Source organism: Caenorhabditis elegans, chromosome X (genome assembly GCF_000002985.6).
Source record: "Caenorhabditis elegans chromosome X".
Lineage (NCBI taxonomy): Eukaryota > Metazoa > Nematoda > Chromadorea > Rhabditida > Rhabditidae > Caenorhabditis > Caenorhabditis elegans.
In genome coordinates this window covers 7,583,886-7,595,933 of record NC_003284.9, presented here as the reverse complement: position 1 = coordinate 7,595,933, position 12,048 = coordinate 7,583,886, and the positions used below count along the sequence as shown (strand labels likewise).

Below are 12,048 nucleotides of genomic sequence, written 5' to 3'. Positions count from 1 at the left end.
TTTTAATAAAAAGTAACATCTTGCCTGTTGAACAAAAACTGCCGAGAACGAGGAATTTTTGATATTTTGTAACTACAGTCTTCACGAGGAGTCAGAATGTTTTCTCTCCTCTATTCAATCTACATAGATTGCGCCAACCCACACATACGCTTGTCAACTTTTTCAACTTTTCATTATCGCATGATAAAAAAATTTTGCTCTCACTTTTCTTTTGGGTACTAAATTCGCGCAATTTTGGAAACCCTAATTATGCGTTTGCTCCGTTTTAGAAAGAACAGCGGACAGAGATCGAGTACCGCGAAAGAACAATCAACTTCGTATTTCTTATATCGTCTGCGTCTCGTTCACTCACACAATACTGAAGCACTAATCCCAACGTATTTTATCATGGAAAATTCAAGAGTTTTTATATGTAGTTAATCATAGTTGAACCATTGAAAATATTTTTGAAATTAAGTTTACAGTGTGCCTTTGCTTTCCATTCAAACGATCATACAATGAACAGCAACAATTCAGATTATCATTCGAATTAATTCATTATCACATAGACTGTTGCAACACAGAGAAACGGATAACGTTACAAAATACAAATATACGTATTGAGAAAATCAATTCGTGTCAATATATCTAAAGAAAAAACTCAATGGTGTGACAATGTTCTATGTGAAATCTCAGTTCTATAATTTTAAAATTTTCAGATGAAAATACTTTTATTAAATTTCAAAACCCGTAGTTATGAGGCGACCAGTGATGGTCTAACAAGTAGAACACTCAGGGAACAATACCTATATCTCGACAAAAAATAAGTGAAAAGAAACAGCAAAAAAAAAATAAAACGATGATGATGATTGGAAGGAATGATGAAAAGTACCGATTGCAAGTAACGTGACATAGATAACTAAAAGGGATCAGGTTCAGGAAGAGGAGACAAAGCAAATGAGCAACGACAAATGAAGGATGTTGTATTTACATGGAAAGGTGATAGATGGGTTGAGCCAGTGAAAAGAGCAAAGAGTGTGAGAGAGAGTGAGAAAAAAGACAATAAATACAACATTAAAGAGGAGAAGACAAGAAACGTGTTATTAAAATTATTCGATCAGACTTTTGGAAAAGATCGTATAATTTGTTTCCCTTTCGATTTTAAAACTTTCTTCGGAAGTCGCAAACACGCAAATTACAGTATTGCTTTTCGTATTGTTGACCGTCGCAGTTACCACTTCCATAGCACTTTCTTACACGTTTACGAACACCGTCGCCACATGTTTCACTACACGATGACCAGTATCCCCATCCTGAAAAAATAAATATTATGTTTTTTTTCGGTTTTATGTGTACATCGTGGAATAACATAAGGAGGAACGTATTACACCATGAGCGTTTTGTATAATTTGTATTTGATCAAGTTTGCCTGACCCCAACAATTTTTTAAAAATATGTTTCAATGTACGCATCGGACACTTTTTGTTTGGGTGTGTTCCCGTTTCTCTATCATTTACAAGTTGCATCCTTCCTGATCCTTCAATATTCACGTGACCCACCCCCACACCAGAGGTTATTCCCGCGAATTCCGAAAAATAATGAGATTCTAGGTTAGGTCGTCCCACGTTTCTGCCGCAATCTCTCACCATGATTGAAGTCTTTTTAACAGAACGACTATAAATCTACAGTACGTCGTTTCGCAGGTTTTGCGACTTTTTCGGTTTTACAGAAGATACTAATCAAGAAAATGAACAAGTCAATGGTTCGCTATGGTTTGGGTATCAAGTCAATTTGGATCAGATCATCATAATTCTCATTTCTTTTGATTTGATGCAAAAGAAACGAATCTGCCGCTCATAAAGAAGAAAGTGGCGGGAAGTGATTGAAACTGACAACACTTAGATCAAAACACCGTTTGCAAACGTTTGGTCAGTGATATTATATGGTTTAAAAAAGGATTCTCAACATATTTACAATAACTGAAGATAAGGATGTCTGGACAAGGTGGGAAGGAAAATAGGGAACAAATAAGGATTTATGACTGTCAACTTACGATGAAAATTAGTATGTTAATTGCAAATAGTAACTAGGTTAAATTGTGATCTCATTATCTGAATTGTTTGAAATTCAACATTTGAAATCAAGATAAAATATTACCTCCCCATGCAGCATTTTTGTTTTCACAATCTCGATCGTTGCAAATCGCTGATTCTTTGTAATTTCCAGGACAATTTCCAGTGCGACACGTCCTCGTCCTCCTCTTCACTCCTGCACCGCAACTCACTGAGCACTGCGACCATCCCGACCAGGTACCCCAATCGTTTGCACTTGACGAAGCACATGCTTGTTCGTTGCAGAATTGTTGTTCAGAACTTGCACCCATACATCCACTTCCAAAACATGACCTGCTTCTACTTCTGAGTCCTTTTCCGCAAACTCTGCTGCAGTCAGACCATTCATTCCATAGCGACCAAATTCCATCGTTTTGACATGTTGCTACGTTGCAAGATCTACGTTCGTGAGCTGACCCATCACATGGCTCCTGGAAAAATTATAGTGTAGAAAAAAAAACGAAATCGAATCAATTGAATTACTCTATTGCAAGTTCGTTGTCTGACGAGAGTACCAGGTCCACAAGATGTTGAGCAAGTGCTCCAACCTCCCCATGTTCCCCAGACACCAATAGCGTTACAGGGACCATTGTCACATGACCGGACTTCAATATTTTTCTCTGAAATAGTATTACGTTTTATTTTATTACATCGTACAGAACACATAATATAAGAACGTGCTGAAATTAAAAATTGAAACAGACACAGATAACATCAAGGGTTATTATGTTTTAGAAAAGTGTAACGTTCAAAAGATGAAAACAAGAAAAACTAAAAAGTATTTGTGGCGGAAGCGAGGAGGAAAACGACATTACGAAGGATATCTTCTCTCATTTTCTTTTTTCTTCACCAGTGAAAACCAAGGAGTGTGTATTAAAAATGTTAGTAAACCTTTGAAGAATGTGATGCGAAGCTCGTTGGTGACTTTGTTCTCACCGGGGCAATCGAATGCCAACGTTCGGTGCGGACTGAGACACTTGCGGTATCTAGCTTGAGAACCGCGACCGCACGACACCGAGCAGTGGTTCCATTCGGTCCAGGTACTCCATTCGTTTCCGACACGAAGAACAGACGGGCATGATTCGGAAGAGCAGACTTCGGTTTCGTCTTCATTTCCTTCGCACTGACCGGTGATGGAGCATGCACGGTTTCTAAAAATTTCCAATTTAATAAAATCGCTAACTAAGAAAATTTTCAAACCGTTTTCTATAACCTCCTCCACAGGTAGCAGTACAGCTGGTCCAAAGGCTCCAAGTACCCCATTGTCCTCGGTAGACGGACGACGATTGGTCAGTGATTGGACATGTGTCTGTTGGGCATGATTGATCGCGGCTTATAAGAGCATTATTATTGCAGTTCAGAGCTAAACATTCTCCATCCAAGCAATATCTGTCATATCCACAACTTGTTCCATCTGGAAGATTATCACCAAAGAATCGATAATTGCGTTGACTTCCGTAATGCTGTTGTACGTCGCAAAACACCTGAAAAAATAATTTATTGAAATACCTCTGTCTCAAATGACTTTTTAATTAATTTGTGTCACGTATTTTACACCGGTATAGTTGATATGTAAACGGATCTGATTTGAGAACGTTTTCAATCTCATACTTATATTTATGACATGTACTTGTTCTTTAGTATCTCGTTTTTTTGTTTTGTCTTATTCGTATTCTTTACCCCTTCCTAATCAACATTTTTATCATATTAGGCAGTCCAATGACACCGGTGACGAAACAAGATAGATTTAACTGAATACAGTAAAATGCAATAGAAACCCCCAAAAACCTACTTTACAGGCTCGTTGTGGGAAACGGTTGAGTTGACTTCCCTTTCCAGTTAGTTCACGATCGTTCTTGAGACGCTTCTGTTCCATGCACTTGTCGCTAATGTACTGAAAGGAAAATGTATGAAGACAAAGCGCGAACACCGTTAAGTACCTCGTCAACAGACTTGCTGGCACGACCGCACTGTCGAGAACAAAGAACTGCTCGAGAAGTCGAACCAACGCAGTCGCTACCGCCGTTAGCTGGGTAAGGTGCAGAGCATGTTCTAAAATACAGAAGACAATTAAATGAATCTAGTTCGCAGTAACTATGTATTAACCTTCTGGCAATAGCAAGTCCGACAGATCCGAGGATACCATTGCATGTACATTGCGAGCAAATAGTTGCTCCCCATCCAGACCATGATCCGTCAATTCTGGATGGTAGGGTTGTGACAACAGGAGCAACATGTTGCACTGTTGGTTGGATTTCGTTCGTTCCGGTCCATGGCACACATCTTCCGAGTTGACACCATTTGCTTGGCCCACAGAAAGTACCTGTAAAGAGGGTGTCTGATTTGTGATCCTTTAACTCCTGGAAATTTGATGTTTTTCAACAGGGTTCATTGCACTTTCTTCAATTTGTTTAGTGCCAACCATCATGTCTGTTGCGGTCAATTGCACATCGACCCCTCTTGTCCTTGTTTTCAAATCAGGTTACCGAACGTCTACAACTAACCTTCCAATGCTGGATGCGAGGTAATAATTCTGCCAAACGACGACTGTCCACACCACATCATGTAGCAAATTCCATCATACGAGTCTTGACGAGGTGTGACCTGTGAATAGAAATGAAAAAGCTGCATCATTTTCCTTTTGACGCATGAATTTCTCAACTTCCTCAACCCTTCTTCAATGTGGACACTGTCACCTTTCCTCCCATCCCCTCTCTACCGGTTTACCAAAAAATTTCACACCGTCGAAGTGGACATTATTTGGAAAACTAAAGAAAGAAAGCAGATGAGATAGGAAAAATTGACATCAACGCGGAAAAGGAAAAGAGCGCAGGGTGGAAAAGAGAGGAAAACGATATTTGGTATACGGTGTCAGTATCATTTCCTTGAAGGCTGCTAGTGCCCCCTCTCTCTGTGTGATTGCGCAGATGCTATAGCTGCGGCGCATTTCACCGGAAGTAAAGATGTCGAGAATAAAGAATTGAATGAACATCTAAGTTTTATTTCTCAACATCCTACCCTTCTGATTACAATCGTTTTGGACGTGTTGCATTTTTGCGTGTTACCGGTCAAAGAATGAAAGAAGATATCGTTTCGATTCTCTGAAGATTCTTTTTTTCTTGCTTCACAAAACGGTGACCACACTCAAGGGGAGTTTGGAGCGGAAGGGGGAAGATGCAGAAAAGGTGATTAATGAAGGAAAAAGTGTATTTTTCTATTTTTCAACCAACCTGCTGATATCCGTTTCCATGCATCAATTCGCATTGAAGATTCGCATCATATATTTGACCGGGTTTCACATTGGACGAGATTTCTAACTTGTTCGGCATATTTGACACACGAAGACAGTTTTTGCCGCGGCCACTGCAATGAAAAACAGTTTTAGTGCTTCTTGGGACCCTTCTATGTGTTCCCAATTTAAAAAATCACAGTCCCTGATATGTCTATTTTGATTATTTTACGTTTCAAGTACATTCGTATGTTATCAGTTCAGACACATGACAGAAATTAGTTCAATTGCGGAAATTAAACGGTTTTTCAAAATCAGTAGCCAATGAAGCAGAAAACGTACTCAAGTCTTTGCAGGAACTGATGGTAATCTCTCAACGAACAAGTCGACCACGTGACTTTTCCAGGACCCAGCGATGATGACATGATATGCTTGGATTGACAATATGGTTCATCGTGACGCATACCAACGCTAAAATTAGAAATATTCAAAACTTCTTTATGTTACTGTAAACCTATGGCCGAGTTCGTGTGTCCCGATAAAAGCAGAGGTGAAGTCCAAGCCTTCGGCCAAAGTACACGTATTCCACGGATCACACATTCCATCAAGTCGGGCGATTCCGGAAATTGAACGAGATCCAGCACCTCGATGAATGTCGTAACTGCAAACAACCACAGCTAATTAGACGTCCTTTTGCGCCGTGTCTCTTTCAATTACCCAGTTAGCATAATAGCGTGATCCCAATCACGAACAGCTAAATTTCTCTGATATCTGCAAAACCGATCTAAGTACATTTGAGCGTTTCCGTGATTGTGAAGATATCCAGCTAGCGCCGACTGAAAAAAGGAAGGGATTGATTTCAAAGACCCTGCATGAAAACAAAAATTGACTAATTCCTTTAATCCCTCAACCATATCACAACAAGTACACTCGTTGTGTTTTTCATTCATCCCTACCGGTTGTCTGGTAAGCACTTCATATCGGATGACACGGAAAGTGAGTGGAGGGCTTGCAGTTGGCTGATAGTACATAATCTGAATGTTGTTGAGAAGAGTCAAAGTGTAATCTTGAAGTTTTCGATCAGCCATTCCACCGTGTTTGCTGCTGAAATGTCTCCACAAATTCTCATCAACAAAAACTGCTAATTCGACCTGAAAATTAGAATTTCAGACATGCAAAAAATTTTTTTTCTTACAATAAGATCAGACTGCTGAGTAAGGCGCTGTCCGGTAACAAATACGTCTTCAAAAATAGCACTCTCGTCTTCAACGAGTGATTCCTCTGTGACAACATTGTCAAGCCCGCAAAAATCTTTTGGCTCTCCAGCAAGGGTTTCTCTTTTGTAAACAACGTGTGCTCCATTTTCAGTTGCTCTTTTCGATCGATGAGCATGATGATCCGGAAATGGATGAACAACAATTATTTCACCGTCATCAATGACCGTCCCTTTCTGGAAAAATTAATAATAAAGAAACGTTTTCAAACAACCACACCCTGTTTTCTATTGCTTTCACTTACGATTCTACCATCACAGTTACTGATAGCGGCGTACACTTTTTCTCCATAATGATGGTAATGACAGCTGTCGAGTGTTGATCCAAAATCCAGAGAGCCTCCCTTTTTCTCGTTTTTCTTCACAACAGTGACACCAGAAGAGAGCAACTTTGCGAGAGTTGGCTCTAATGACAAGTTGTATTTTTTATTGAATGCCTGAATAGTTGATTCAAAAACTTGTAAAACGATTATTAACACTACCATAAATTCCAGTTTATGCAAACTGCCATTCTGATGATAATATGGTACTGGATCAATTTCCTCATGATTTGGAACTTAAACTTTCAAGTTATATTTTATATGTTTTGTTTAACTCGGATTACCTTCAGCATGAGTATCAACTCCAAATGTGTATTTTAAATCATCCTCGTTGAAAAACGGAAGAAAGGCATCTGCATTCTGCAATATATTACAGTTTTGAAATAAAATTTTTAGTTCCTAATATTGTTTACAAGAAGATGATCTGATTATAAAAATGCAGTGCGTTGCAACTTTGTGACCTTCACAGCGGTTAAAGTTCAAGATGGAGATATTATTTTTCTAGAACACCAACTTAGAATATAAATTTACGTTTGGGCAATATACATGATAACTTTATATATATATATATATATATATGTTTCTGAACTTTCGGCATCCCTTCGTCCCTACTTAGAAATTTGCAATGTGATGAGAAACATATGAGAAAAATTGAAGCTTTACGTTTATATCTTGTTTCGGTTCAGTTTCCAGACAAAAATGCAAGGTCACACCCTTTGACTGCTTAATCCATGTAGTAAAAGTATTCAAAAAAAAAGCTTTATGATCATCGTTTTATGATGACTGTAACCTGTGGTTGTAATCAAACTTGGCAGTTGAGAGTGTGTTTATTCTCCTAATGTTCAGAAAGACAAAAACACAAAGAACTAGAAAGAGGCTTCAAGTTTCAAGTTCCGACAGACACTTGAGATAAAGCGTGGATTTGATTGACCATAGGGCTTAGACAACGCACCTCGGGTCGGGTTCTGATCTAACGTTCACTTCTTTCAACACAACGACTTTTTTCGTCAGTCATCATCAACGCCGTTAAGACATTTTCCTGTGTGTGTCAATTTCGCAGCATCTGCAGACGCACTCCCTAAAGATTGGGCGAGAAGAAAATCTTCGAAGGATATTCCTTTGCACCTTGTCAATTCCGCCTTATCAACTTGCTTGCTTCTCTTGTATTCCCGCACGTCCTACCTGTCTCCGGCGCTCAGTGGTTTGGACAGAAGGAAAGAAAGGAGAGGGCGCTCATATCCGATAAAAAGTTTTGTAGGGAAATGTTTCCTCTAATTTTATATGTCTCTGGTAGAAATATTGAGGAAAAGGATAATAGTATGACATACTGAACATGTTAAAACAAGAGAATCCTGTATTCTGAACGCTAAAAACGTATTCAGTTTATTTTAATTAACACTAATACAATTCAAACTTTAAGAAAAGAATGAAGACAACAGTTTATTGAGTGTTCCATAAAACTATTACAATTTTACCAACTTCTAGTTTGCTATGTGTTTGGTATGTGTGTGGGTTAGCTAGTTTGCAGGTTTACGTGTCAGAAAAACGTGATTTCTACGGAAGACTGTTCAAAATGGTGCAACATTAGGAGAAGGTTAAACCAACATTGAAAAAGCTGTGGGATTTTGGTTATCATTTCACAGAATCTAGGAAGTTTTCTGGCTAGTTTTTTGCTCGTCCGATTTCTTTTCTTAGCTATATGTTACGTTATATGCCTGCCACCAATACGTTCTGACGCTTCCACTCATCCTCTTCCTTCTTATCTCTGCATCTTGATGGATTTTACGCAACAACAAGCTCTCTGCTGTTTCAATTGGACAGTTTTGCTTTTCGCCAATTAATTGCAACAACATCCCGCCTCTTTTCATCCTAATCTCTATCTGTTTGCAATATTCAGGGTCGGTGTGGGACTGCTACTGTATTCTCGATTTGGTGCGAGAAAAAAAAACGAAAACAGTGTTTTGAAACGCAACAAAACTGGTCATATTCTCCCAAAAAGTAGCCGTCGCGCAAGGGGCCACTCTCGGGCTTCGTGTCCGTCAGTTTGGCGCCTTTTCTCTGTGGCGCGACCGCCGACACCGAGACAATCAACAAAACCGAACTGATGATCAGACCGAAAAGAGAGTGAGAAGGAGAAATAATAGGGAAGAAACAAAACACGGTTTCGAGAGTACCCCCAAGCCGTTTTGGGGTTCGATAGCAGCCGGCCGAAGAGTTGCAAAAGTGCGCAAATTGAAGAGATGCGCGAGAAAAATAGGATGAGAATGAACAAAGTGCCCTTGACTGGAATCTTCAAGGCTAAACAGTTACGCGCTTCGATTTTTACCCCCGGGCCGCTGCTGGCCTCTACTCTTCCTGCTGGTCACTTGGATGCCCAGCGCGCGGAAAAGCGTAGGCGGCCTCAGAAGAAAGTAAGTAAGTGAGAAGTGGCAACGGCGAGAAAAACGGAGGTCAGACGAGACCGGCTCGCAGAAACCGAAACACGGCGCATAGAGACGGAATACACAGAACAAAAAAACATGAAGGGAATGGCAATTATAATAAACCGTGAGAGACGCCAATGGAACTGATTCAAGTGGGTTCAATGAGAAAAGAAGGAAGTAAAGTCTAGAGGTCAATAAGTAAAGTAACGGTAGCACAGGTTCATAGGTCTTTTCTGGGTGGGCCTTAAAATTGAAATTGTGAACTTGAATTTCGAAAAAAGAAGAAGAAGAAGAAGAAAAAGGAAAACAAATCAACAGGAAGTAAAGATATCAAACAATCAAAAAACTCACTCGAAAAAGCAGACCACTTATTAGCAGCGGTAGAAGCATAATGTTGTTCTGGAGTTGGCAGAAGGGCCAAGAATGAGAATATGCAGATTTCACAACGTCGAGCCGCAAAAGAGCAGCTTGATCCTCCTTGCAACTTCACTGAAACAAGGCGGAGTATTCAAAAAATACAAAGAAGTGGGGTAAGTGTTAGGAATAAATAAAAAATGAGTGTTCTATTCAAATTGAGAAAAATTGGAAAATATCCGTGGGTTGCAGATGGGTCTCTAAGTCTTTTTGGGCGAAACACCTTCCCGTAGCCCCAAAACGTTTTCCTCGGGTTTGCTTCGTCTATGTGGGCGTGCCCTACTGTAGAACCCACGGACACTCACGCCATCCACTCACACTCACACTACACTCACTGCCTGCAGTCGTTAGTCGTTCTTTCTTCTTCGATACATACACTCACGATACACGCACAGCACGAATACAGAAGGAGATGGAAAAGAAAATGAGTGGAAGAAGAAAAACGAAAAAAAAACGAAGTAAAAGAAGAAACAGACCTATCGGAAAGAAGCAAGAAGTTGAATGAAGAGATTGTGTGTGTGTGTGGTGGTGTGTGGGTGACAACGTCTCGGTCGACGACGACGACGTTACTTGATGAAAGAAGAATTGTGGTAGCACTGAAAATGACCGGTCCGCCTCTCAAACCGTCTTGAATATAGCTCTCGACCGACACCTAGAGACTCCGCCCCTTTCTCTCCACCTCCTTCCCTCAAACGACTCGTGATTACCGAGGAGGACATTAGGAGGAACGGAATAAAAACGAAATGTAGACATGAAGCGGAAGGAGAGGTTCAAGAAAACGAGATCATGTATGGTTTGATGCACGTCATCTGATATGAGTGGGTGGGGCTCCTCCCGCCTAATTAAGAGACCATCCTAGAGTCTGTCTCGGTGTTACCGGATAGTGTGGGCGGCTGATTAATTAACGCCTTTGTATGTTGTCATCACAATTTCAGATTAAAAAAGCCGTTTGACTCTAGAGTCTGATGTCAAACAAGTACCTAAGCAATCTGTGACTTCCGTTTTTGGTTTGATCAGGAACAAGAAACACTTTTTTGCAGCGATGAGACCAAGAAATTAGGCAGTAAGGAAGTAACTGGGAAGAACTCAACAAAGATCGTGATGTGGGTCATTCTGGAAAATGGAAGACTTCAAAAGTTTTCCAGCTTTATAAAGAGGATTATTTAGTTCTGCAAGACTGAACACAGTCAGGAGGTTGGACAGTCAAAGCAGTTGCAGTTGTAATAGAAAAAAAAACAAAAGAGTCCGGACGGTGAAATAAGCTTTGCAGAACACAACAAATTAACTGTGCTAAGCGTACATCATCAGAGTAATATGCAAGAAATATGTAAGAGTAAGACGAACAATCATCATTATATCCTGCCTGCTAATTCTCCGCCTTTTTATTAACTCATTCACCTCTCTCCCTCCTTCTCACTCAATCCGTTTTTTTCTGGTCACTGCCACTTCATTTTGTAGTTTGAATTTCATAATTGGTCAATGTCGGAACGGTCAAGTAAAGTTGACACTAATAGCTTTTTCCTCACTTTTCCATTTGACGGATTTCTGACATTTTATTTCAGAGCGCCGAGGGCAGCGTCTAGAGACTGACCCAAGGTTTTCGGTGCGCCTGGAAAAAGAGGAAGATGATAGCCCTTGATGATTGATACCCGGTGCCAACTTGTTATGACCAGTGATCATATGTTGAGTATCGACAAAACTTATATCGAATATAGTCGAACACGTTGTGAAACAATACGATCAAGTTGAAGAAAACTTGAAATCTTTGACCCATGAAGGTTTACTTTGAATTAAGCTAATCAACGTTGAATTTTCACCAGAACAATCATTTTGAGATTTCAAAGTATGCTAATCAAGAGTTACAGTTTGTGTAGTTTGAGAAAAATAAACGAAGAAAAAAGTCTCGAGTGTATACTTCAATTTGTCTTAATTAGGTGATTAGACCTCGGGAGAAACATGGTTGACATCCGCCAGGCAGGCGGAGATCAGTTAACTACTCCTTATCACTCCTCCTCAAAGTTCAAACGGTTTGATTGATCACCTTGTCGTCGAGCATTTCTGTCACCCAATTATCAACTGCTATCATCGACAATCAGAGACAGTAATCATTTTCAAAAACACGACAATATCATAAAGGGACGGAAATGTTGTCTAGGCAGTTGTTGCCAGAAAACATCTTCAACTTGTGTTTCTATTCTGGGAGCGCCCTATGAACGCCTACGTAACCATGAAAAGCGAGATGCGCTCCGATCGTCACATGTTCCTAGATCCTTTCTATTTCTGAGAACCGCGATGTATT

The 12,048-nt window shown here is 39.9% G+C and overlaps 1 protein-coding gene and 8 non-coding genes across 11 annotated transcripts; 6 read left to right on the top strand and 3 right to left on the bottom strand.

Moving 5' to 3' along the window:
* Positions 1–517: 517 nt before the first annotated feature.
* Positions 518–9,725, bottom strand: adt-2 (the record flags this gene model as incomplete). Of its 3 annotated transcripts, NM_001029361.5 has the most annotated exons (19): positions 518–1,292; positions 2,137–2,521; positions 2,574–2,710; positions 3,027–3,241; positions 3,291–3,574; positions 3,883–3,984; positions 4,031–4,142; positions 4,197–4,413; positions 4,595–4,694; positions 5,321–5,453; positions 5,662–5,790; positions 5,834–5,980; positions 6,037–6,155; positions 6,276–6,470; positions 6,515–6,769; positions 6,838–7,029; positions 7,075–7,148; positions 7,197–7,272; positions 9,687–9,725. In NM_001029361.5, the coding sequence occupies 19 exons, from the start codon at positions 9,723–9,725 to the stop codon at positions 1,141–1,143; spliced, it is 3,063 nt and encodes a 1,020-aa protein (NP_001024532.2). The 3 variants fall into 3 exon arrangements, with proteins under 3 accessions (NP_001024532.2, NP_001361970.1, NP_001367660.1); NM_001375070.2 differs by having other exon boundaries at positions 689–2,521; NM_001381025.1 differs by lacking the exons at positions 2,574–2,710; positions 3,027–3,241; positions 3,291–3,574; ... (12 more) ...; positions 7,197–7,272; positions 9,687–9,725 and having other exon boundaries at positions 1,141–1,292; positions 2,137–2,362.
* Positions 4,860–4,979, top strand: F08C6.12. Its single transcript, NR_071536.1, has one exon. It is a non-coding gene; the product is annotated as an Unclassified non-coding RNA F08C6.12 (non-coding RNA).
* On the top strand, positions 7,782–7,930 carry F08C6.11. The gene has a single exon (NR_071535.1). It is a non-coding gene; the product is annotated as an Unclassified non-coding RNA F08C6.11 (non-coding RNA).
* F08C6.9 lies at positions 8,059–8,207 on the top strand. The gene has a single exon (NR_071534.1). It is a non-coding gene; the product is annotated as an Unclassified non-coding RNA F08C6.9 (non-coding RNA).
* Positions 8,843–9,052, top strand: F08C6.17. The gene has a single exon (NR_071533.1). It is a non-coding gene; the product is annotated as an Unclassified non-coding RNA F08C6.17 (non-coding RNA).
* On the top strand, positions 9,104–9,436 carry F08C6.13. The gene has a single exon (NR_071532.1). It is a non-coding gene; the product is annotated as an Unclassified non-coding RNA F08C6.13 (non-coding RNA).
* Positions 9,726–10,424: 699 nt separating the features above from the next.
* Positions 10,425–10,556, bottom strand: F08C6.8. The gene has a single exon (NR_071531.1). It is a non-coding gene; the product is annotated as an Unclassified non-coding RNA F08C6.8 (non-coding RNA).
* A 945-nt stretch (positions 10,557–11,501) lies between these two features.
* On the top strand, positions 11,502–11,914 carry F08C6.15. Its single transcript, NR_071529.1, has one exon. It is a non-coding gene; the product is annotated as an Unclassified non-coding RNA F08C6.15 (non-coding RNA).
* Positions 11,635–11,907, bottom strand: F08C6.10. Its single transcript, NR_071530.1, has one exon. It is a non-coding gene; the product is annotated as an Unclassified non-coding RNA F08C6.10 (non-coding RNA).
* Positions 11,915–12,048: the final 134 nt, after the last annotated feature.